The sequence below is a fragment of the Prunus dulcis genome, chromosome 6 (genome assembly GCF_902201215.1).
Source record: "Prunus dulcis chromosome 6, ALMONDv2, whole genome shotgun sequence".
NCBI lineage: Eukaryota > Viridiplantae > Streptophyta > Magnoliopsida > Rosales > Rosaceae > Prunus > Prunus dulcis.
In genome coordinates, this window is record NC_047655.1 from 23871045 (window position 1) to 23898109 (window position 27065).

At 38.2% G+C, this 27065-nt stretch overlaps 4 protein-coding genes across 8 annotated transcripts in view; 1 reads left to right on the forward strand and 3 right to left on the reverse strand.

Moving 5' to 3' along the window:
* Positions 1–1156: 1156 nt before the first annotated feature.
* LOC117630961 lies at positions 1157–2461 on the reverse strand. The gene is made up of 2 exons (XM_034363844.1): positions 1508–2461; positions 1157–1420 (listed from the first exon to the last, which is right to left on the reverse strand). Exons 1-2 carry the CDS (start codon positions 1777–1779, stop codon positions 1279–1281), a joined length of 414 nt encoding a protein of 137 aa, XP_034219735.1. The 5' UTR covers positions 1780–2461; the 3' UTR covers positions 1157–1278.
* A 119-nt stretch (positions 2462–2580) lies between these two features.
* LOC117630960 (probable E3 ubiquitin-protein ligase RHC2A) lies at positions 2581–4427 on the reverse strand. The gene has a single exon (XM_034363843.1). The coding sequence runs from the start codon at positions 4138–4140 to the stop codon at positions 3076–3078; it is 1065 nt and encodes a 354-aa protein (XP_034219734.1). The 5' UTR covers positions 4141–4427; the 3' UTR covers positions 2581–3075.
* A 2104-nt stretch (positions 4428–6531) lies between these two features.
* LOC117633083 (hsp70 nucleotide exchange factor fes1-like) lies at positions 6532–8860 on the forward strand. The gene is made up of 6 exons (XM_034366761.1): positions 6532–6793; positions 6919–7061; positions 7186–7236; positions 7359–7580; positions 7715–7817; positions 8027–8860. Exons 1-6 carry the CDS (start codon positions 6708–6710, stop codon positions 8604–8606), a joined length of 1185 nt encoding a protein of 394 aa, XP_034222652.1. The 5' UTR covers positions 6532–6707; the 3' UTR covers positions 8607–8860.
* A 939-nt stretch (positions 8861–9799) lies between these two features.
* LOC117631446 ((+)-neomenthol dehydrogenase-like) overlaps positions 9800–27065 on the reverse strand; it is a 24970-nt gene continuing 7704 nt past the window's right edge. Inside the window, exon 4 of one of the 5 annotated variants that reach the window (XM_034364598.1) lies at positions 9800–10006. In XM_034364598.1, coding sequence (XP_034220489.1) covers positions 9932–10006 — 75 coding nt within the window. In that variant the 3' untranslated portion in view covers positions 9800–9931. Of the gene's footprint in view, positions 10007–10839; positions 11035–17778; positions 17932–27065 lie in introns of those variants that run through there. The other 4 variants (XM_034364597.1, XM_034364599.1, XM_034364600.1 and 1 more) reach the window with 4 other exon arrangements.

The following is a 27065-nucleotide window of genomic DNA, read 5'->3' on the forward strand; positions in this document are numbered from 1 at the left end:
CACTTTCGATCGTCCTTGATTAATATTAATCAAATCCAATTAGGCATGCATGCAAACACTTAATCTTGAGCTCCTAGCATTAAGAAAAAAAACAACCTAGGGCAAATGCAAAACAAAGACAGACAAGAAGAAGATTGGCATTAACTGGTTCTGTCAGATTTGTATTTGGTTCCACCATCTGCTTGTGCATCCGTGGTTTTTGGAGATGACAGCGTGCATATTGCTGTACGTATGTGGCTGTGAGACCCTTCAAGGATCAAGACGTGCACGTGTCAGTTGATTAGTAGGGCTGGTTCTTGCTGCTGGAAGATTTTGGGTTGATGACCAAGAAGCAAAGACCCAATGCGATCCGAACTTCAGGCTGTGTGTATACTATTACTAATGAAATTTGGTTTCTCATACACTCCATATGGTTATATGACGAAATTGATTTGCTTGTGTAAAGGAAATAATTGATTGGTAATGAAACAATTTTTGCAACATATTTATTATGGTCAAGGTCGTCCCTTTCCCTTACCAATTTAGCAACTTTCCTTAGACGAAGACACATTCTACCTTTTTTTTATTTTTATTTTTATGGGATGAAAATAAACATTCTACTTTGCAATTGCAGTTGACCTCTTTTATTCTATATAATTTTCATTCATGCAATCGAAGTCCTCTGTTGAATTCTTCTATTTTTCAGTTCTATAAGAAAAAAAAAATTATATCCTAAGAAGAAATAGGTCTCGAAAAAATAAAATAGACAACATATATAGCAAGTTGCTTCCATCATATGTCAATATTATCGATTCACTTATATTATAATATGTGTATATATTTTTAATGGTATACTCTAGATCCATGACATATCAATGTATTGTTCATCCATATTTAACATGTGAATTGATAACCCTACGTGACGCTCCGACTGCCAAACCAAAAAATTTCCCAGAGGAAGTAGATCCAGATGGAGGACAGTCGCAGCAATATTGACAAGCCAACTTTAAGTTAAAAGCCTTTAACAACAGTAGTTTTGCCCCGTGATATTGCAAGCTTAGCTTTGCTGTGAATACAAGTGCATCATATGAACTATCACAGCAAACATGATGTATGCATGCATAGCCTTCAATCCATGTGAAATTAGAGTTGCAGACCAACATATTCGAGGCCATGGTGATAACTAAAGAAAAGGTTTATTCTTTCATGTGACAGTGTTAAAAGAGAAACGCTCTTTATAAGCTTTGACAGCACCAGAGCGAGATCAAAGTTACAAAACAGACAAAGAAAACGAGGGATCTATCTTTTGGCGATTTGGTTGAGCTTGCCAAGGCCATTGCACCGAGCACAGACAATCTGAGCCTCGTCCTTCCGTGCCGCATTAGCTCTCAGGGTCACCCCTGACTTCCGAACGAAACCCGCCCCATCGCATTCGGGACACCTAAAACGAGCACAGCAAACACAACTCAAAAGATTTTATAAAAAGAGAAGTCAATGAAATGAGAGAGCAGGGTAGTTAGTTAATTACAGGTCCTTGCGGGAGAAGATAATTGGGAAGGCAGTTCCAAGCAGAGCCACTGCAGCAGCTCCAGCTATCAGGTAGGGGGTGCCATCAGCAGATACATCTCCAATGGCAGCAACCACAGTCAATGCTCTCTTCTTCTCAATCCTAGACTTCCACAACAGAGATTTTGACCCTGCCTGTGTTGTCAAGAGAGAGGGGCTGCTGCGGCCGACCGCAACCGGTTGCTTCAGTGGCTCTGCAGAAATGATAGTCAGAGGAGAAGACATTGATCCCATCTCTCTAGAAATCTGGTAATTTCAATTTTCTCAGCTTGGTTGTGAAAAAGGGTCTTTTGGTTTGTGTTTTCTTCATTCTAAATGGATAGGTAGGGCCAATAAGAACCCAAGATTTTTGTGGGTTTAAAGATAAGGCTGGGTCCACGCCGACTTCACTCGTTTAATAGAGTGGGGGCAAGAAGGAGCTGGCTGAGACTAACTGGTGGCTTGAAGCAAACGAATGGTGGGGAACGGGTTGTGGGTAATGAGCGAGCAAAGGATGAAGTACCATATTCCAACAGGTTGTGCCGCGTGAAAAGTCCTGACCATGACTCAGAGAGCCAAAGACTTGCATTGCCTTGAATGAGCAACGAGGAGCACGATGGCACAAGACTTCCATTGCGATGGCTCATCAACAGTTCACATGCAACAAAGGGTAGAATTTACTAGGCATAAAAGGACTTAATTGGCCATGAAGAAATACATACCATCACACAATGATCAAAGACCAGAACTTTTTGCAGTTTCTGAAGCATTTGGTTAGCTGCTTGAGCAGGCCGAAATTCGTTTTAAAAGAGATGATGCGTGTGCTTCCAGCAAATTCCTTTTTATTTCATGAAAATGTGCTTGGAATTATCAAATTAACAACCGCAAATTCATGGGTTAGAAGAAACTGCAAAATTCTGAGTGATGATGAAGATGGCCTAATTCCCAACTGGAACTTACTTCACAAGTTAGGAAATTAATCACATGATCCAACTGAAATTGAGAGATTGGCATCCCAAATCAAATTTTGCTGAAAATAAATGCAGCACACCAACATCAAAGAAGAGAGCCAGTAATCACTTTGGATTAAAATGAGAACAATAAAAACAATCCTAAGTACAACAATAGACAACCAAAAAGAACAAAAAACAGCCACCGGCTTCTACGTCAATTCACTGTAACCCTGCAATTCTGCAACAAGCGAGGCCTTTTAAGTCCTAGCAGTAATACAAACAACAACAGAAAGCCTTGTACCACCTTTCCATTGCTAACTTTCCAATGCTGCCAAGCCACCACTTTAATCCCTTGGCTTTACTTCTCCTCCTCCTCCTTCCAAATGTGCGAAAACTAATTCCCTAGTCTCTCTACCAAATTCAAAATTTCCATCTCTTCCACAGAGCCCCAATTGAGAGACTCTTCAATTCTCTGTCATGTATTGCTATTTACACCAAACAAACGATAAATGTACAAACTTTCCCTTCCTCAACAACAACATCAGCACAATGTAATCAAAATATCAGAACCCAATAACTATAAAACACTAAACCTCAATCAGTTATCTTCCAAAGCCCAACGCTGGCTCCTCCTCCTCGATGATCTACTAAACACATTACCAGACCCGCTTCTCGAGCTTCTGAACCTCCCGAAAAAGGAGAAGAAATTGCGAAAAGCCTGAGCAAACCCACCACTCTCCCTCGCTCTCCTTCTAGAAGCCCATGAAATCCTCCTAGGAGCACCAGCCGTATTGAACCCACCATCCATCTCAGTGTAAACAACTGGAAGCTCACGCTCAGCAGCTCTCCTGCCTCCGGTGAACCTGCCCACAGCGAATCCGCCCCCAGGCAATCTCCAGATAGTCAACCCCACCGTCTCTTCTTCTCCAACCACACCATTATTCTCCGGCGAGGCTCTGCCACTGCCACGCGGCCCGCGCACGTCAGTAGGGAGCTGGTGGCGGCAAACCGGGCACGAGTTTCGAATCGAAAGCCATGGGAATATACAGTCGGAGTGGTAGATGTGCTTACAGGGCATCTCGCGAGCTTCCGAGTCGAGCTCGAACGCCTCTTTGCAAACAGCGCAGTGCGACTCGGTGGAGACGTGGTCGTCGGCGATCTTGATGACGGGCATGGACTCGATGGCGGCTTTCGACGCCGGAGGGTGGTCGAGCCGTGCGACGCCGTTTTCCAATTGGGTCAATTGGTGGAGCAGCCGGTCGAAACCCGATCCCATTAAGAAGTCCGACATGGACGACGGCAGAGGGCGGAGGCCCAAACCGGCTCCGTCATCGTAGTAAAGCTCGAAGCTTCCAGGGTCGGATTCGGTGTCAGGTGGGCCTCGGAGGACAATAACCGGGTTGAACGGTGAGCGATCGCGGCTGCTTCTCTGGCTCCGGCGGAGATTAGGCGGGCTCGGGCTCTGCGAAATTGGAGTGTTGTCGAGGAACATCGCGGCGGTGGGGAATGGGTGGTGGAGCGGAGATCGAGTCGGGGTCTGGATCTCTTCGATGAATCCGGCGCCGCAATCGGGGCAGAGGATCGAGTCTTGGGCCCGGATCCGAACCCGAATCGATCGGCTACATGTGTAGCACCAGTATGAGGCGGAGCCCAGGGAAGCCATCAGAAGCTATCAGAAACCCTAAACAGTGAAGACCAGAGAAAGAGGCGAAGAGGCAAAAGCCCTTTCTTTATCTTCCGAAATTGGAAAAAGATTGAATCTTTGTTGAAGTGAAAATGAAGCCCAGCAATCAAGAACGAACGCAATCCAAATTTCAGAAGCTCAGATCGTTCAGTGAAATCGAAGGCGAAGTGAAGCAGAGAGCAAGAGGGGAGCGAGAGAGAGAGAGAGAGAGAGAGAGAAACGTGAGAATGGGAAATATAAAGCTTCTAAAAGGAGATGCAGGTAGCGCGTCGTTCGTTAAAGCGTGGCATTTAAGCTGTACACAGTACATGTATTTAAACCTCAAAAAGAGAAAAATCAAATCAAAAAATGAAAAATGGAAAAGACGAAAAGACTTAAAATAGTTTTAGTCACTCAATTTTATACGAAATTTTAATTTGATCACTAAAAATTAAATTTAAGTGAATTATAATTCAAAATTTTTGGTTAAGTAAATACGAAGAGTAGAGGCATTAAAGTATAGGTCACAGTATTCTCAAAATTTCTATCACAAGTGAAATACTCAGTGCCAGTTTGGTATTGCTTATTTGGGGTAATAAGTGATTTTTTAAAAATTTTGAAAAGCCCAATCCGTTTGGTAAACTATGAGAAAATCACTTATTGTTAAAAATTGCTGTGAGAGAAAGCTATAAAGGAAAGCAGCTAATGAGGTGCTTTCATTTTCTGATTATGTATGAATCAGTTTCGAAAAGGCGCTGGGTTTAATGATTATGCGGCAATCATTTTCTGATTATGCATAAAATCAATACCAACAACACTTTTAACAAAAATTTTACCAAACGCCAAACTTCTTTCTCTCACAGCTGATTTCTCTCACAGTAAATCTGACAGCGATTATTTTCACAGCACAGCAATGCCAAACTGGCCCTCAATGAAAAAATAACTTAATTTTTATAAATTGTAAATGTTGAGTTGTACACGGATTAATTAAATTACAATTTCGTATAAAATCTAATGACGAAAAAGAAATTTAGTCTTACAAAAATAAATGATACGCGGTATGCAACTGCACACATACGACGGACGGACACACATAAACACAATGTCGCCGTGGCCCATATTGAGGTCTAGGTCTCCGCGAAAGGCTTTTGACCGGCGTGGCAATTGGGCGACCAAAACGACATGTCGTGTGAATTTGTTTACGTGTCACAGCTCACTGATGAAGGCTTTATGGAGTGAGGGGATGGACCCCACCTAGTGGCTAGTAGGACTAGCAACCACATACGAAAAGACAACATTTGATTATGGAAGACAGAATATTCCACGTTTGCACCACTATTGTATTGTTTAATGGTTTCAATTTGTGGAGCCAAATCATTGCTGTAGTGAAGTGGCCACTGCCAATACCATGCGGGGGAGCACGTTGTATTGTATTTACCAACTTAAACTCCCTCCATAAACGCAAAATTAGCAAACAGCGATGAATTTAATAAACCTGAGGCAACTCTTACTGACAGCCAACCAGTGAATTAGGTTTTAGAGGTCACTCTCCGCCAGTAATTATCCTCCATCTCCGATTGCTTGTAGTGTACATTAAGTTTGGTAATCTTTGTTAGTTCATATTCTAACCACGTAGATTTTGCTGTCCACACATGATTTATTCACGTTGGATTGATTTATATTCATAAATTATTCATATGCGTGTGAATGACTAACCGTAGTATAATTAGTGTTATTATAATTTTATTTGTTTGCCTCTCTAGCAACACGTAAGGCAAAGCGAAAACTTGATATACATTATTAGCACCCCCACCTGTATGTAATGCAACATCTTAACAGTGCGTTTGGATGAGGAAAATAAGCTTGAGAGTTTGACAAAAGTTAGAATTTCTAAATTGACATGAACAAAGTCCAGTGTTTGGATTAAAAAAACATAGAAATTTAGAAATCCATGTGGGAAAAAACATGTAATTAGGAGGTCATAAATCCTAACTTTAAATTCTATCTAAAACGTTGTCATTTCTAAAATTTCGAAAGCGATTGAGTTTTTAAAAAAGATAACTTTACAAATAATGCTTAAATTTTGTATTGTAAATCCGTTACCCAAACAAAAAACTTTATAAATTATAGAACATTAATTTCCGTCATTTTAAGTTTTTGAGGCTAGCAGTTGTTTAATATACACAACTAGTGACCCAAAAAAAAAAAAAGAAAAAAAAAATCCCATGATTCAACAGAATTGGGCCTTCCACCGAAGACTGAAAGACTAGTACACAGTTTATTAGGCCTCTAACAACCTCAGCCCAACCTAATCTAACTTGCAGGCCCATAGGGCGCCTGCCTGTGTGTCTTCCTTTCAGTTCTAGTGTATAAACTAGAGTTCCAGAACTGTCGAGAGGTTTCGAGAACTTAAAGTCTGAGCGGTGTTGTATGTCGACTTATATTCCTATATAACTGCTGGCGCTTTAAATCGTTTCCTTTATAATTTATTGTTTCTTCATCAATTAGCAGAGCAGAGAAAAAGGCAGAGTGTTTAGGGTTTTGGTTTTGTTGAAGACGAAGCAACAATGGCAAAAGACGGACCCAACTGGGATGGATTGCTCAAATGGAGCCTCGCTCACTCTGATGGCACTCGCCCCAATCGCAATTTGAGGTACTTTTCTCTCTGCGCCCCAAAAATCATACTAATTACGCAATTATTTGTAATCCATGTATAGAAATACTCGAAAGCATGTGTGTGAAGACCAAATTGATTGGTTTTTGGTTGTGTTTTTATAGCGAGGAGGATAGGAGATGGTTTATGGAAGCGATGCAATCGCAGAGTATTGACGTTGTGAAGCGCATGAAGGAGATAACACTTGTAATGCAAACTCCTGAGCAGGTTTTGGAAGCTCAAGGAGTTACTCCTGCTGATATTGAAGGTTTGTCTCCTTTTATTTAATAAAATATGAAATTCTCCTCCAAGTTTTGTTGTTGTTGTTGTTTTTGTTTTGAATTTATAACATATAATTAACTTTGTTGGTACTTCGTTTGGGTCTGTGGCAGATTTGTTGGATGAGTTGCAAGAGCATGTTGAGTCTATTGACATGGCCAATGGTAAAATTTCTGACCCTTTTCTTTGAACTGGACTTTTGCTATCATCTTATTTGGTGTGTGTTCTTTTGCATATTGCTATTTGGGTCTTGTGCATTGTAACATTGGCTGTTAATTTGTCACAGATCTTCATTCCATTGGCGGTTTGGTCCCTCTTCTTGGTTACCTGAAGAATTCCCATGCTAATATCCGAGCTAAGGCTGCAGAAGTTGTGACCACTATTGTCCAGAACAACCCCAAGAGCCAACAATTGGTCATGGAAGCAAATGGCTTAGAATATCTGTTTTCTAATCTCACATCCGACCCTGATGTGACTGTTCGAACCAAAGCGCTCGGTGCAATTTCCTGTAAGTACTGCATTTAGTATTATGATGAACTGTGTTTGCTGTTTAGTCATGTAAGTAGTTGTGTTTTTCTAGTTTTGTCTGTCGTGAAAGGATATTGATGTAGCTTTTGCTTTGCAAATGAATGACCTTTTCAGCTTTAATCCGGCACAACAAACCTGGTAGCATTGCATTTCGGCTAGCAAATGGTTATGCAGCCTTGAGAGATGCTTTATCTTCTGACAACGTGAGATTCCAGAGGTAATTGTGTGTTACAAAGATTTTGTTATTTCTTCAGTTCATGTTTTGCCTTGGGCCATTGTGTTAATATGTTTTTTGGGGGAATTAAAACATATTAATGAAATTGAATAATTCATATATTTGGAAATCTTCACATGTTTGTATGCCTTCATTTTGCCTCATTTAGTGTCCCAATAATGAATTTCTTCTGAAAATTAACCATTTTTCAGGAAAGCCCTGAACTTGATTCAGTTCCTACTGCACGAGAATAGCTCTGATTGCAATGTAGTAAGTGAGCTAGGATTTCCACGCATAATGTTGCACCTTGCCTCTAGCGAAGATCTAGAAGTACGAGAAGCTGCACTCCGGGGCCTTCTTGAGCTTGCTCGAGACAAAACTGATGGGTCCACTAGTGGTTTAGCTGATGAAGATGAGAAATTGAAGCAACTTCTTCAAGAGCGAATTAAAGGTATTAGTTCAATGTCTCCTGAAGATCTTGGGGCAGCTAAAGAGGAGAGGCAGCTGGTAGACTCCCTCTGGAATGCCTGCTACAACGAGCCATCTTCTCTTCGTGAGAGTGGGCTTCTTGTGCTTCCAGGGGAAGATGCACCACCACCTGACGTTGCAAGCAAGGTTTTTGAACCTCGTCTTAGAGCTTTTGCTCCAAATCCTGCAGATAAAAACCCTGGTACCGAGAAGAAAGAAACTCCTCCTCTGCTGCTAGGTGCAGGTCCTCCACCGGAAGCTGCAAATGTTAAAGGTAGTTCTACTACCGGGGATGATGCCAATGGGAGCTCTCAGACAAATTAGTAATGTAGCTGTGGCTGTTTTTGTTGCCTCTATTTAATCAGCTCACGGAACCAGTTTACTGTATCATACACTCGGTTGTAATTTCGTTCATTCCATTCCCCCATGCTCCACCCCTCGTATTTCTCTTTAGATTCAAAAGTTTTTTACTTTGCATAGTATCACATTTTGTTAGCTGTTGAGCGTGGTATTAATGAAAACAAGGTTTTTGTAATTTCTTAGCTGAGCAGAACATAGTCTGGGTTTGGCAACTTGAACTTTGAAGTGCAACATCGATGGCACAAAGTGCATAAGATTTATCGGCTTTTAATCACAAATGGTCCCTGACGTTTGTGAAATTATCACCTTTCAATTTTAACGTTTTTTTGTGACACTAATGGTCCGTAAATTTTTTATTAAGTTGTTGACGTGGCATGTGTGGAGTCCACACATCCAATAGTATAAAGCCACGTAGCTTTAAATAAAAAAAATATATTTTAAATATTTTAAAGCTTAAATCCATAAAAAAGAAAAAGAAAAATACCTGCACCCTGCGTTCTTTGGCTCGTCTTCTTCATTCCTAATTATGAGGAATTTTTCAGGGACCTGCGAAGGGTCACTCTTTACCAGTTCTTGAACATTTGGTACATATGCCATATCAGGGTTTGAACTCGTGTTTCTTTCTTGTTCTAAATGCTTCAGGTCAATTGTTGCAGATTGGTTACCTTTAATGGAGGAGGAGAATGATTTTTTTGTTTTGTTTTTGCTGGTGCAGATCATGTGCGAGAAAAACTATATGTATACATATTGTTATATATTCTATAATTGCGATAGTGATAGAAATATTTGTTTAAACGTTTCATAAGAAAACATTTGATCACCTGCTCTTGTCGGTGAGCATGGCCAATAATATTGAACTCCACAAAGTATAGAGTATAGTGCAAACTTCTTTTCGTGTTGTTATAATTTTTTAATTGTATGTATATTTATAGACGAGCTACTAATTTAGTAATACTTTTCTTTCCTGTGAGAAGCTTCAAATTTGAATTTCATATTCCTCATTGATTAAAAAAACTGCATCCATCATATATACTAGCAGGAAAGCCCGCGCGATGCTGCGGGTTTTGAAATTGTGTAGACAAAGTTACACTGTTTATATATACAATGAGATTTAATTTATAACATTATGTTTAACAAAGGAGTGTAAGTTGGAAAAAAAGCATGTAATAACATATTTTACAGGCTACTTGTTATGTTAAAATACTACGCATGTTTGTATATACATTGAGATGTTTATAGTAGGAAGTAGGCATCAAAATAACAAAATTTGGATAGTTTTGTACAGCATGCTATTTAATTGGGCGAGCTTTGTTTTGCACTTTCTTCATGATTTTTTTTTTTTCTCTTTGACGAAGGTCTTGACCCTGTTATAAAAAAAAGTGAGAAAATAGTAAATGTTAATATTGATGAATGGGGAAAATTGAGTTAGGACAATAATCATAAACATTTAATTATGTATAAACAGGAATAATATAATTTATCAATTTAATAAGAAAGTTATAAATAGTTTGCTGTGAAATAAACCAATAATAGAATTATATTTGGATCGAATCACATTTTTAGAGAAATCTAGGTTATCACAGGATGAGAAAAAGATGACAAAATTTGCATCACTATATGAAATCCTGCATTATTGTTTGGACAGCTAGTAAGCAGCAAATGAATGCTTAATTATCACTTATAGATCATATGCATCTCAATTCTCCAACTCAGGAGTCATAGTTAAAAGAAAGATATTAGAAAGGTACTTCTGAAATTTGGTTCTATTTTCTCCGTTTTGAACTTCTGATAACAGAGAAATTTCCTGGGAGATTGTACTGAAGAAGACTTCATTAAATAAACAGTTTGACAATCAAAGCAGGAATTCAAATCTTAAATCATTTGAAATAACATTATACTTCTGTTTTGCGAATGGATTTCAATCTTCACAGCAAGAGAAAGGCAACAAACAAAGTTCTATTATTCGTTGGTAGATACAATGGAATGAGCAACTGAAGCCGAACCTATCTATTTGTTGTTTATTCTATTACACAAACACATCTAGTTGTTGTTGGCATTCTATTTTTCCCCAGATCGTAACACAGGGATGCTTTGTTCATTTATAATAACATGTTTTATGTGCTACTTGTTATGTGAAAATATTGGGCATATTTTAATAGATCAAGCAGTTATAAAAACATCAAAATATGGGCAACTTTTAGTTGCTCATTGTTCAAAAGAGTTTGGGCAGAGACTAATATTGGTTAATGTTAGAATACAATGAATTAGAAGAGTTTTTATACCTCGAATATGATAGTAGTATCGAAATGCTTAGCCCCTTGCTTTTTGGTGTATCCAAGCTCTCAAATAAAAAAATGATTGAATTATATTCGGATCGGATATGTGTGTACATCTACATACATGCATACATATTATAAACAAAGTACATAGTATAAAATTGTTTTATATAACTGCATTATAATTATAAAGAAACGATATTAATTTTTATTTGATCAAAATGACATAGGTATAAATATATATATATATATATAATATAAAAATTCTATATATCTATTATTTTATCAGATAAGCAATTTCTGTTCATAATGATTAAACAGTATATATATATATTGTTCTAAATCTGGAGGAAATTGAAGAGAAACTAATCTGATTTTGAAGATTTTTGATCTGAGTGTATCGATTACAAAGAGGGGTGATCCCTTTAATAGGCATGTGGTGGGCTCCACCTTACTATTTACAACACTCCCCCTTGGAGACCACAAATGATACGGAATATGTCTCGTTAAAAACCTTGCCAGTAAAAACCCAGTGGGACAAAAAAAACTGGTCGAAGGGAAAAAGAGTACATAACCATGTGTAACATAAAATTCTGTGTATATTGACACGCGTGCGACACTGCCTCGTTAAAACCTTGCCAGGAAAAACCCAGTGGGATAAAAACCTGGACGAAGGAAAAAGAGTACAGTGTGTAAAGGTCTTTATTGATAGCACGCTCCCCTTGATGCTTGGCAAAATATCTTGAAGTCATACTGTTGATCATCTTTCTGAATATCATAGTTGACACTGCTTCTGTGAGTCAATCTTGAGCGACATTGCCTCGTTAAAACCTTATCAGGAAAAATTTAGTGGGATAAAAACCTGATGGAGGAAAAAGAGTACAGTGTATGAAAGTCTTTATGAATACCATGCTCCCCCTGATGAATATCTCCCCCTGAAAACTTCATGACTAGTTGTTTCCAGTAAGCGACCATAGAGATTTCCAGAGTCCGCATATCTAATAACACTTGGGCTATTTATAATTTCACTCAAAAATATGCCCGTATATGGTGTTATGCTTAGATAGCATCAAATATGCCTCACATCATCCAAAATGATGGAGTTGAGCTCTATCTGAAAATACGATGTCCGGTCCAATATGCTTCCGGAAAATCCTTCAAGTGTCCAACGAATAATCCGCATAAAAATGCTTCAATACTTTCTTAGTATAAGCAATAATCTCATTGGCATAATGCTCGATCTTTCAGTCGAGACAAATATTTCTGGAACTCTTGAGAAGCTTTAATGTGTTTGCAAACATATTAATGTACTCACTGAGGCAATTTATGCATATTAGTATTGAGTACGGATTTTGTGCTTCAGGCACATGTCATTCAGGGACTTGCTTCATGCAATTTCAATCATTTCAAGGATTTTGTTTAAAGGGATTAAACTTTATGACACATTATATAGCTTTAACCCAGCTATTTATACATCTTTAGGGAATCACTTCAGGTGATATGCTCTGTGCATTTAATAACCCTTAAAGATAACATGTTGGTCTCCGTAAATGTGCAATAAGGGGGGGGCACAATTGAATCTGTAGATATGGAGAAAACCCAACATTCCTTGTTTCTGCCAGAAACATTGTGTCATACAAAGTAGGTATATTCCCTTTTATTCCTAACACCCAAGTATAACTTTCAGTATTAACAAATTTTGGGGTTCGTACTGTGGGTTTGTTCTTTCACGTTCATTCTCATCTATAATGGAATTGCCTCATTCCATTTTGGCCAATAATATTGTCGACATTTAATAATTGAACGTGGTTCCAATCAACACAGCCCATTGATGATTTGAGTAGCTACTCCAAAATCAAAATTTGTCATTCATCAATTCATGATCCCACCATTCTCATGTGCATGCGCATGCATCAATTATAAGCATTTCTTTGCTTTTTGGGTACCCAAGCCACTGCAGGGGGCTTTTATTATGTGAGAATGTGGATTATAACCTCCAATGGAGCGTTATGTTATAGTAGGGCGGGGATAATCTCCATTTAGGGAGTTGGAACATTTAGAACCATATATCTGTCATGCTGCAGGCATGCCACAGATTAATATATACATGTCAATTGATTTCTGGGACTTTAACCCATACAATTTGCAACGCATTAGGCGTGCACAATATCAATATTGACATGTCAAAGGATTGTCCTTTCGGGACTTCAATCCACATCATTTGCTACGCAACATGCGTGCATCATATTGATCACTGCTATACCCATATTCTGTTCTTATGGGACTTTAATTTGTGCAGTGTATTATCAATGTATCCAACTTGCAATTTGTAAAATTTGCATTAATAATTCATGGATACATACAAGCCATTCTTTTTGGAACGGACTTATCTCCCCATTTGGTTACCTTTCAAGATAATATATCAAATAAGTATATAAGCATAAAATAACACAAGTATTGCTTACATCCTTAGGTGGGAGAAACTTTTCTCAAGTATCATTCAAGCTCGTATCGGCCCAGGAAATGTAGTGCTTGATGATCTAGTTATATCCTGCAAAAGCAAAAATCACAATTCTTCTCCCTTATGAACAGAGAGTTATAAAAGAAAGAAAAGATACAAATATTGTGATATTGATTGCAAGGTAAGGTAAGCAATCAGGGAAGGAAGCTGGTGGGAGCAGACAAGCAGCTCATCAATCAAGGAAGGAAGCTGGTGGGAGCAGAAAACAAGCTCTCAATTCTCCTAGTCTAGAAGGACCTCAGGAGATTAGAGCACAAGGCCGCCTTCACAATTCCCTGATCTTGCAGAAACATGATCATGGATAGTCTTGCTTCCTGAATGGATGATCAGAGATAGTCTTGCTTCTCAGGCATATTAAGTGCTTAATGATAAGAAAAACAAGTAGATATAGCATCATTTTGTATGGGAAAACTGGATGTCTTCTGCAAAGAAAATTTCGTTAGTAACACATTTATACACAAATACAATGAATAGATAGACCCGGTGAATTTCAAATTAACCATAGGAAAATTGCGAGATTCTCGGGATGCTTTTGAAAAAATAGCTCCGTGAAATCCGCAAAGCAAGATCAGCTTTGACGAAAATAATACTTGAAAACGCCGAAAGTGCCGACAAACATTAATGGAGGCCGCGTGAAGTTTTGGAATCTGGAAAAGAAAAAGGGAATTTGGGGATCCGAGAAGATAATGGGATCCTGGAAAAATTGCCACATTTCCGTCTATAAATATTGCTTATACAAAACTTGATTGGAGCAACTGCGTTTCAACTCAACTTCGTTCATTTTCTGAAACTTTAGTTTTTCTAAGACTTTCTTTGAAATCTTCTTAAAATGGCTTCCTCTTCTTCATGCCCAAATTATTTCAATTTAAATGATGCTCCCACAACAACCAGTGACGCCAAAGTTTGGCGTCCATCCTTTGTATCCCAAAATCGTCATCTCACAGTTAATGATTCTGTGATGATGAATGATGCTACTGCTATTACAGTAGCTAGGAAGGAGTGATATGAACCCACAAATAATTGCCTTTACTTTATCGCAAAATTACTTTTACTTAAAGTATGACGTGGAATCGACCCTCATACTTTAAGAAATTACTTTACTGCACATTTATTTTATTTATGGTATGGTGTAGGTTTATTACCCATACAACAGTATCTATTTAAAAGGGTGGTGCGGGTTTATCGTCCACGCCTTTACTGTCATTTAAATGTATGGAGCAGAATTAGTGCCCATACAAGCACGTTTACTTTATTGTAAATTTACTCTAAAGGGTGGTGCGGGTTTATCGTCCACGCCTTTATTGTCATTTATTTATGGAGAATTAGTGCCCATACAAGCACGTTTACTTTACAAGACATTTAAAAAGTATGGGATGGGGATTAACGTCCATACAAAGAATTTAATTTATGAATTTACTTTTACCGCACATTTAAAGTATGGTGCTGGATTAACGCCCATACAAGTAATTTATTTAACAGTAAATTTATTTTATGGATTAATTGTGCTGTATGATGAGTTTTTTTACAAGATGATACGAATCGGACCAGAAGTTCCTTGATCCTCATCATACAATTACATCATGACTTGAAGATCCTTGATGATGATATTGATATGAGAACTGGCAGTCTCTCCGGTACTATACATGTAAACAAGAGATCGGACTTGAAGATCCTTGATCCTTAACATGTAAATAAGGACCTAGAGTTCCTTGATGATGCAACAGTACCGTATTGATTAAAAGTGCCGTACACATGAATAATAACTGTACTGGCAAATGTACTGCACATATGAATAGATATGTATTCATGACTCGATGAATAGTACTATTCACATGAATAGTGACGTATGCATAAATATTAACCATTTTGGGAAAACCGTCACTATATACAAAATGGAACCTGCAAGTTCCTTAAACTCATGGATAAACAGTTAAATGATATGCCAGAAGTTCCTCAAAATATGGACAATTATGTAAGGGCTTGAAGTCCCGAAATATGTATAGAAAATTGTAAGAATGTCCATACCATGAGAATATGTGATTTTGGCATGAAGTTCAAAATCTAACAGTGTTGAGAACCTAAAGTTCCATCGCGTATGTGCGAATTTTGAGTCTACAGGTAAAGTAGACGAGACACAGTATTTAACGAGGTTCAGCTATGCCTACGCCTCGGAGAGCAGCAGCAGTAACCTTTTCACTAAATAATTTACAACACTTTCTCATTTCTCTAATTACGGATCAAATTGATTGCAGAGGTTTTTCCTCTGCTTCCTCAACTCTCTTTCTGAATTGATGGAGAGAAAGAGAGTTACATCCTTTTGTAGGGAAAACGTGTGGGCTCCACTAGAACGTGTGGGCTCCACTAAAACTATTTACAACACTCCCCCTTGGAGACCACAAATGATACAGAATATGTCTCGTTAAAAACCTTGCCAGTAAAAACCCTGTGGGATAAAAACTGGTCGAAGGGAAAAAGAGTACATAACCATGTGTAACATAAAATTCTGTGTATATGGACATACGTGCGACACTGCCTCGTTAAAACCTTGCCAGGAAAAACCCAGTGGGATAAAAACCTGGACGAAGGAAAAATAGTACATTGTGTAAAGGTCTTTATTGATAGCATGCTCCCCCTGATGCTTGGCAAAATATCTTGAAGTCATACTGTTGATCATCTTTCTGAATATCATAGTTGACACTGCTTCTGTGAGTCAATCTTGAGCAACACTGCCTCATTAAAACCTTACCAGGAAAAACCCAGTGGGATAAAAACCTGATGAAGGAAAAAGAGTACAGTGTATGAAAGTCTTTATGAATACCATGCTCCCCCTTGATGAATATCTCCCCCAGAAAACTTCATGACTAGCTGTTTCCAGTAAGCGACCATAGGGATTTACAAAGTCCGCATATCTAATAACACTTGGGCTATTTATAATTTCACTCAAAAATATGCCCGTATATGGTGTTATGCTTAGATAGCATCAAATATGCCTCACATCATCCAAAATGATGGAGTTGAGCTCTATCTGGAAAATATGATGTCCGGTCCAATATACTTCCGGAAAATCCTTCAAGTGTCCAACGAATAATCCGCATAAAAATGCTTCAATACTTTCTTAGTATAAGCAATAATCTCGTTGGCATAATGCTTGATCTTTCAGTCGAGACAAATATTTCTGGAACTCTTGAGAAGCTTTAATGTGTTTGCAAACATATTAATGTACTCACTGAGGCAATTTATGCATATTAGTATTGAGTACGGATTTTGTACTTCAAGCACATGTCATTCAGGGACTTGCTTCATGCAATTTCAATCCTTTCAAGGATTTTGTTTAAAGGGATTAAACTTTATGACACATTATATAGCTTTAAACTAGCTATTTATACATCTTTAGGAAATCGCTTCTGGTAATATGCTCCGTGTCTTTAATAATCTTTAGAGATAACATGTTGGTCTCCATGTGCAATAAGGGGGGGCACAATTGAATTTTGAAAATATGGAGAAAACCCAACATTCCTTGTTTCTGCCAGAAACATTGTGTCATACAAAGTAGGTATATTCCCTTTTATTCCGAACACCCAAGTATAACTTTCAGTATTAACAAATTTTGGGGTTAGTACTGTGGGTTTGTTCTTTCACGTTCATTCTCATCTATAATGGAATTGCCTCATTCCATTTTGGCTAATGATATTGTCGACATTTAATAATTGAACATGGTTCCAATCAACACAGCCCATTGATGATTTGAGTAGCTACTCCAAAATCAAAATTTGTCATTCATCAATTCATGATCCCACCATTCTCATGTGCATGCGCATGCATCAATTATAAGCATTTCTTTGCTTTTGGGTACCCAAGCCAATGCAGGGGGCTTTTATTATGTGAGAATGTGGATTATAACCTCCAATGGAGCGTTATGTTATAGTAGTGCGTGGATAATCTCCATTTAGGGAGTTGGAACATTTAGAACCATATATCTGTCATGCTGCAGGCATGCCACAGATTAATATATACATGTCAATTGATTTCTGGGACTTTAACCCATACAATTTGCAACGCATTAGGCGTGCACAATATCAATATTGACATGTCAAGGGATTGTCCTTTCGGGACTTCAATCCACATCATTTGCTACGCCACAGGCGTGCATCATATTGATCACTGCTATACCCATATTTTGTTCTTATGGGACTTTAATTTGTGCAGTGTATTATCAATGTATCCAACTTGCAATTTGTAAAATTTGCATTAATAATTCATGGATACATACAAGCCATTCTTTTGGAACGGACTTATCTCCCCATTTGGTTACCTTTCAAGATAAAATATCAAATAAGTATATAAGCATAAAATAACACAAGTATTGCTTACATCCTTAGGTGGGAGAAACTTTTCTCAAGCATCATTCAAGCTCGTATCGGCCCAGTAAATATAAAGTATCGCTTGATGATCTTGTTATATCCTGCAAGAGCAAAAATCACAATTCTCCTCTCTGTCAAAAATAGATAACCCTTATGAACAGAGAGTTATAAAAGGAAAGAAAAGATACAAAAATTGTGATATTGATTGCAAGGTAAGGTAAGCAATCAAGGAAGGAAGCTGGTGAGAGCAGACAAGAAGCTCATCAATCAAGGAAGGAAGCTGGTGGGAGCAGACAACAAGCTCTCATTTCTCCTAGTCTAGAAGGACCTCAGGAGATTAGAGCTTAAGGTCGCCCTCACAGTTCCCTGATGTAGCGGAAACGTGATCAGGGATAGTCTTGCTTCCTGAGTGGATGATCAGAGATAGTCTTGCTTCTCGGGCATATTGAGTGCTTACTGATAAGAAAAACAAGTAGATATCGCATCACTAGGTATGGAGAAAATTGGATGTCTTCTGCAAAGAAAATTTCGTTAGTAACACATTTATACATAAATACAATGAATAGGTAGAACCGGTGAATTTCAAATTAACCATAGGAAAAATTGCGAGATTCTCGGGATACTTTTGAAAAAGTAGCTCCGTGAAATCCGTGAAGTAAGATCGGTTTTGACGAAAATAACACTTGAAAGCGCCGAAAGTGCCGACAGGCATTATCAGAGGCTACGTGAAGTTTTGGGACTTCAAGTCCTTACATAATTGCCCATATTTTGAGAAACTTATGGCATCTCATTTAATTGCTCATCCATGAGTTTAAGGAACTGCAGGTTCCCTTTTGTATATAGTGACGGTTTACCCAAAATGGTTAATATTTATGCATACGTCACTATTCATGTGAATAGTACTATTCATCAAGTCATGAATACATATCTATTCATGTGTACAGTACATCTGCCAGTACAGTTATCATTCATGTGTACGGCACTTTTAACCAATACGGTACTGTTACATCATTAAGGAACTCTAGGTCCTTATTTACATGTCAAGGATCAAGGATCTTCAAGTCCGATCTCTTGTATACAAGTATAGTACCGGAGAGACTGCCAGCTCTCATATCAATATCATCATCAAGGATCTTCAAGTCCTGATATAATTGTATGATGAGGATCAAGGAACTTCTGGTCCTGATCTGTATACTGTAAAAACTCATCATACAGCACAATTAATCCATAAAATAAAATTACTTGTATGGACGTTAATCCCGCACCATACTTTAAATGTGCGGTAAAGTAAATTCATAAATTAAATTGCTGTATGGACGTTAATCCCGCACCATACTTTAAATGTGCGGTAAAATAAACGTGTTTGTATGGGCACTAATTCTGCTCCATACATTTAAATGACAATAAAGACGTGGACGATAAACTCGCACCACCCTTTAAAGTAAATTTACGATAAAGTAAATGTGCTTGTATGGGCACTAATTCTGCTCCATACATTTAAATGACAGTAAAGGCGTGGACGATAAACCCGCACCACCCTTTAAAGTAAATTTATGATAAAGTAAATGTGCTTGTATGGGTAAGAAACCTACACCATACAGTAAATAAAATAATTGCGGAATGAATAAAGTAAAGACAATTATTTGTGGGTTCATATCAACACCACAATCAAATAGTATGATATTATTATACTGATATATTAAATCATTTTATGTTCTTTCCACCTGCAATCTACACTGGTCATGAGTATAAAATTTTGTAGGTGTTTTAATAACATAATTAATTAAAGGAGATAGAGTGAGGTAGGATACTTATCCCTTTATTTCGGTGGATGTTCACATGCCTGGCAATAATCATTTGTTTCCTTTACTTTGCTTTCTACTAGGCTGATCAACTTGCTGTATCCCACTTTTTCTCCTGTACACCTTTAATCAATATAATTATATAATATTAAAATAATATAATTATAGACCTGCACTATGGCCGCCAACATCATGATCTTGCACACATCCAGCACCACGACTATGGCCGCCATCATCATGATCTCTGCATAATTTAATATTAAAATAATCGACAAAGTATCTTATCCTTTCGGTGTTGTGTCTTCAGCAACTTTAAACACCATTCTTCAGATTCACACTCCTTCCATGGAGGTGAGCAATATTTGGTGGGCAGTGTCAATCTTGACCTTGCGATGTTGTGCCTGCACTGGATCATCACCACCTGCAGCAAACCGGTCCATAGAATTCATGGATTTGCTACGTGAAATTGAGTGGAGGGTTGACTGGCCGTTGACATAGCCACCATCACAGTTGACATCTGGGAATGACTCCAACCCCATCAGCCTTGCCACTAAGCTTGGAGTGGCAGCACTCTCTGTTTTCTCCATGGATTTGAAATCATGATCCTTGTAAAACTCTGCAGAGGTGGCTACCTGTTCTTCTTCTTCTGTGATATGATCAGAAGGGTATGTGGGAAGTGAAGACAAATGAAAAGAGATGAAAAACACGACGGCGACTGCAACATAGCCAGAAACTCTGAAGGACGCGGTGGAGCTCCGCATGGCTCCTCTAGCCAGCCGGAATAGTCTCCCAGATAATATTCCACATATGCCCTGTTCGTCACAGGCCTGCCTGATCCTTTGTATGAGGAAAGTGTTCCTGTAGCAGGCTCCTGCAAACCCAGCTAGGGAAACCACCATGATCGAGATCCTGATGATGATGAACGGCCATTGGAGGAACAAGCAGTCTGTGTTGTTCGCTCTGCCGCTCAGCCATATGCCCCCGCCAACTCACTCCGAGTCGCCGCCGCTCAGATGACCTCTATCAATCACCTCGCCGCCAACTTCGCCACCTGCTCTCGCCTTGTCAAAGAAGCAGCTGCCGCTGGAGCAAAATTGATATGCTTTCCAGAAAGCTTCTCTTTTATTAGTGCCAAAGATGGGGATAGTCTCAAAATAGCACAACCTTTGGACGGTCCAATTTTGTAACAGTACTGCTCTCTAGCAAGAGAATCTGGGATTTGGTTGTCTCTTGGAGGGTTCCAAGAAAAAGGGGTCTGATGATGAACATTTGTTTAACACCCATGTTGTGGTTGATGATGCTGGGAACATCAGAAGCACATACAGAAAGATTCACTTGTTTGATGTGGATATTCCTGGTGGAATGGCATACAACGAAGGCAGCTTCACAGAATTTGGGAGAAACAGAGAAGAAGCAGGGGAGCTGAGGCTATAGAGAGAGAGAGCGTTGATGCTCTCAATTTTAGAGATAGAGAAAGATTGACACTGCCCACCAAATATTGCTCACCTCCATGGAAGGAGTGTGAATCTGAAGAATGGTGTTTAAAGTTGTTGAAGACACAACACCGAAAGGATAAGATACTTTGTCGATTATTTTAATATTAAATTATGCAGAGATCATGATGATGGCGGCCATAGTCGTGGTGCTGGATGTGTGCAAGATCATGATGATGGCGGCCATAGTGCAGGTCTATAATTATATTATTTTAATATTATATAATTATATTGATTAAAGGTGTACAGGAGGAAAAGTGGGATACATCAAGTTGATCAGCCTAGTAGAAAGCAAAGTAAAGGAAACAAATGATTATTGCCAGGCATGTGAACATCCACCGAAATAAAGGGATAAGTATCCTGCCTCACTCTATCTCCTTTAATTAAATATGTTATTAAAACACCTACAAAATTTAATACTCATGACCAGTGTAGATTGCAGGTGGAAAGAACATAAAATGATTTAATATATCAGTATAATAATATCATACTATTTGATTGTGGTGTTGATATGAACCCACAAATAATTGTCTTTACTTTATTCATTCCGCAATTATTTTATTTACTGTATGGTGTAGGTTTATTACCCATACAAGCACATTTACTTTATCGTAAATTTACTTTAAAAGGTGGTGCGGGTTTATCGTCCACGCCTTTACTTTTATGTATGGAGCAGAATTAGTGCCCATACAAGCACATTTACTTTATCGTAAATTTACTTTAAAGGGTGGTGCTGGTTTATCGTCCACGCCTTTACTGTCATTTAAATGTATGGAGCAGAATTAGTGCCCATACAAGCACGTTTACTTTACCGCACATTTAAAGTATAGTGCGGGATTAACGTCCATACAACAATTTAATTTATGAATTTACTTTACCGCACATTTAAAGTATGATGCGAGATTAACGTCCATACAGCAATTTAATTTATGAATTTACTTTACCGCACTTTTAAAGTATGGTGCGGGATTAACGTCCATACAAGTAATTTTATTTTATGGATTAATTGTGCTATATGATGAGTTTTTACAGTATACAGATCAGGACCAGAAGTTCCTTGATCCTCATCATACAATTACATCAGGACTTGAAGATCCTTGATGATGATATTGATATGAGAGCTGGCAGTCTCTCCGGTACTATACATGTAAACAAGAGATCGGACTTGAAAATCCTTGATCCTTGACATGTAAATAAGGACCTAGAGTTCCTTGATGATGTAACAGTACCGTATTGGTTAAAAGTGCCGTACACATGAATAATAACTGTACTGGCAAATGTACTGTACATATGAATAGATATGTATTCATGACTTGATGAATAGTAATATTCACATGAATAGTGACGTATGCATAAATATTAACCATTTTGGGTAAACCGTCACTATATACAAAAGGGAACCTGCAGTTCCTTACACTCATGGATGAGCAATTAAATGAGATGCCAGAAGTTCCTCAAAATATGGACAATTATGTAAGGGCCTGAAGTCCCGAAATATGTATAGAAAATTGTACAAATGTCCGTACCATGAGAATATGTGATTTTGGCCTGAAGATCAAAATCTGACAGTGTTGAGAACTTAAAGTTCCAACAGTTAAATGGACAACCCTTGAGGTATTATTGCAAATTGTGGTACACCACATATTTCTTTGGCATAAAAGAATGATGAATTTAATGAAGTTCAATTTTGTTATAATCGACACCTCAAGGAAGAAATATATTTTGTGAAAATTCCGGTTGTTAAAAATACACCGTGAAATGGATAATATCAGTATAAACTTCAAATACTGAATTGAGGCTCCCCACATATTTTGTTATATCTGGGCCGGAAGCCCATGGATCTAAATATATGAGAGATCCTGAACTTGAAGTTGTGGGTATATAGTAGCTAATGCTCTTCACTACTATATTGTGATATTAGCATGACTTTTACTCAATCCATATTTCATATTCATTTGAAAAGGGTTATTTGTTTTTGACAGAGAAGAATTGTGACTTTTGCTCTTGCAGGATATAACTAGATCATCAAGCGATACTTTATATTTACTGGGCCGATACGAGCTTGCATGATACTTGAGAAAAGTTTCTCCCACCTAAGGATGTAAGCAATATTTGTGATATTTTATGCTTATATACTTATTTGATATTTTATCTTGAAAGGTAACCAAATGGGAAGATAAGTCCATTCCAAAAAAATGGCTTGTATGTATCCATGAATTATTAATGCAAATTTTACAGATTGCAAGTTGGATACATTGATAATACACTGCACAGATTAAAGTCTCATAAGAACAAAATATGGGTATAGCAGTGATCAATATGATGCACGCCTGTTGCGTAGCAAATGATATGGATTGAAGTCCCGAAAGGACAATCCTTTGACATGTCAATATTGATATTGTGCACGCCAAATGCGTAGCAAATTGTATGGGTTAAAGTCCCAGAAATTAATTGACATGTATGTATTAATCTGTGGCATGCCTGCAGCATGACAGATATATGGGTTCTAAATGTTCCAACTCCTAAATGGAGATTATCCACGCCCTACTATAAAATAACGCTCCATTGGAGGTTATAATCCACATTCTCACATAATAAAAGCCCCCTGCAGTGGCTTGGGTACCCAAAAGCAAAGAAATGCTTATAATTGATGTATGCGCATACACATGAGAATGGTGGGATCATGAATTGATGAATGACAAATTTTGATTTTGGAGTAGCTACTCAAATCATCAATGGGCTGTGTTGATTGGAACCACGCTCAATTATTAAATGTCGACAATATCATTGGCCAAAATGGAATGAGGTAATTCCATTATAGATAAGAATGAACGTGAAAGAACAAACCCACAGTACGAACCCCAAAATTTGTTAATACTGAAAGTTATACTTGGGCGTTCGGAATAAAAGGGAATATACCTAATTTGTATGACACAATGTTTCTGGCAGAAACAAGGAATGTTGGGTTTTCTCCATATTTATAGATTCCATTGTGCCTCTTTATTGCACATTTACGGAGACCAACATGTTGTCTTTAAGGGTTATTAAATGCACTGCGCATATCGCCAGAAGCGATTCCCTAAAGATGTATAAATAGCTGGGTTAAAGCTATATAATGTGTCATAAAGTTTAATCCCTTTAAACAAAATCCTTGAAAGGATTGAAATTGCATGAAGCAAGTCCCTGAAGGACATGTGCCTGAAGCACAAAATCTGTACTCAATGTTAATGTACATAAATTGCCTCAGTGAGTATATTGATTATAATGTGTTTGCAACACATTAAAGCTTCTCAAGAGTTCCAGAAATATTTATCTCGACTTAAAGATCGAGCATTATGCCAACGAGATTTTTGCTTATACTAAGAAAGTATTGAAGCATTTTTATGAGGATTATCCGTTGGACACTTTAAGGATTTTCCGGTAGTATATTGGACCGGACATCATATTTTCAGATAGGGCTCAACTCCATCACCATCATTTTGGGATGATGGAGGCATATTCGATGCTATCTAAGCATAACACCATATACGAGCATATTTTTGAGTGAATTTACCAATAGCTCTAGCGTTATTAGATATGCAGACTCTGGAAATCTCTATGGTCGCTTACTGAAAAAAAAGCTAGTCATGAAGTTTTCAGGGGGAGATATTCATCAAAGGGAGCGTGGTTTTAATAAAGACCTTTATACACTGTACTCTTTTTCCTTCATCCAGGTTTTTATCCCACTGGGTTTTTCCTGGCAAGGTTTTAACGAGGCAGTGTCGCTCAAGATTGACTCACAGAAGCAGTGTCAATTATGACATTCAGACAGATGATCAACAGTATGTCTTCAAGATATTTTGCCAAGCATCAGGGGGAGCGTAGTATTACTAACGAACTTCATACACTATTGACTCACAGCAGCAGTGTCGACTATGACATTCAAACAGATGATCAACAGTATGGCTTCAAGATATTCTATCAAGCATCAGGGGGAGCGTGCCATCAATAACGACCTTTACACACTGTACTCTTTTTTCCTTCGACCAGGTTTTTATCCCACTGGATTTTTCCTGGCAAGGTTTTAACGAGGCAGTGTCGCACGCATGTCCATATACACAGAATTTTATTTTACGCATGGTTATGTACTCTTTTTTCCTTCGACCAGTTTTTGTCCCACTGGGTTTTTACTGGCAAGGTTTTAACGAGGCATATTCTGTATCATTTGTGGTTTCCAAGAGGGAGTGTTGTAAATAATTGAGTGTGGAGCCCACATGTTGGAAAGGGCCCCACATGTTGTAAGAATTCTGTCTACAAAACTCATTGGATGAACGGATCAAATTGATTGCAGAGGTTTTTCCTCTGCTTCCTCAACTCTCTTTCCTCTGCTTCCTCAACTCTCTTTCTCAAGTATCATTCAGGCGTACAAGCTGCTGGCCCGAAAGTACCACCCGGACGTATCGCCTCCGGACCGGGTCGAGGAGAATACGGAGAAGTTTATTCGGGTTCAGGAGGCTTATGAGACCTTGTCTGATTCGAGAAGGAGAGCTATGTATGATCGAGACATGGCCAGAGGTCTTCACCTTGCTTTCTCTGCAAGGAGTTGCCAATATGATGAGAAACCAAAGAGGAAGTTTTGGTCAGGCACTTGCAGGCCATGAATCCAAACCCAGAGACAACATGGAGAAGGTCTCGAGGTGGAGGACGACTCTTACACGAGCTTGTGCCGTGGTCGGTGGGCGACAAATTATAAAAATAAAAAAAATAAAAAAAAAGTAGGAGCACTATAAAAGTAGGGAGACAAAGAAGATGGGGGCACTATAAAAGTAGGAGCTGTGCGGGCACATATTCCACAGAGCACTGCAAGCCTTTGACCGCACATTGGGATCTTCGTGGGTAAGAAATTCCTTGAAAAACTCCAGTACTGATGCTCTATTATTTTAGTATCAATATAAGTGCAGGTGTGCAGATTACAGGTGAAAAGCGTTTGATTTGAGAGACAATCATGATGCCTTCCACAAACGATAATAATATTATCTACTATATTATTTGATTGTAGTGTTGATAAGAACCCACTAATAATTGCTTTTACTTTATCGCAAATTTATTCTTACTTAAAGTATGATGTGGAATTGACCCTCATACTTTAAGAAATTACTTTACTGTACATTATTTATTGTATGGTGTAGGTTTATTACCCATACTGCAATATTTATTTAAAAGGGTGGTGCGGGTTTATCGTCCACGCCTTTATTTTTATTTAAATGTATGGAGCAGAATTAGTGCCCATACGAGCACATTTACTTTATCATAAATTTACTTTAAAGGGTGGTGCGGGTTTATCGTCCACGCCTTTACTGTTATTTAAATGTATGGAGCAGAATTAGTGCCCATACAAGCACATTTACTTTATATGGAGCAGAATTAGTGCCCATACAAGCACGTTTACTTTACCGCACATTTACAGTATGGTGCGGGATTAACGTCCATACAGCAATTTAATTTATGAATTTACTTTACCGCACATTTAAAGTATGGTGCGGGATTAACGCCCATACAAGTAATTTATTTACCAGTAAATTTATTTTATGGATTAATTGTGCTGTATGATGAGTTTTTACAGTATACAGATCAGGACCAGAAGTTCCTTGATCCTCATCATACATTTACATCAGGACTTGAAGATCCTTGATGATGATATTAAAATGAGAGCTGACAATCTCTCCGGTACTATATTTGTAAACATGTGATCGGACTTAAGAGTCCTTGATCCCTGACATGTGAATAAGGACCTGGATTTCCTTAATGATGTAACAGTACCGTATTGGTTCATAGTGCCGTACACATGGATGATAACTGTACTGGCAGATGTACTGTACACATGAATAGATACGTATTCATGACTTGATGAACAGTACTATTCACATGAATAGTGACGTATGCATAAATATTAACCATTTTGGGTGAACCGTCACTATATACAAAAGGGAA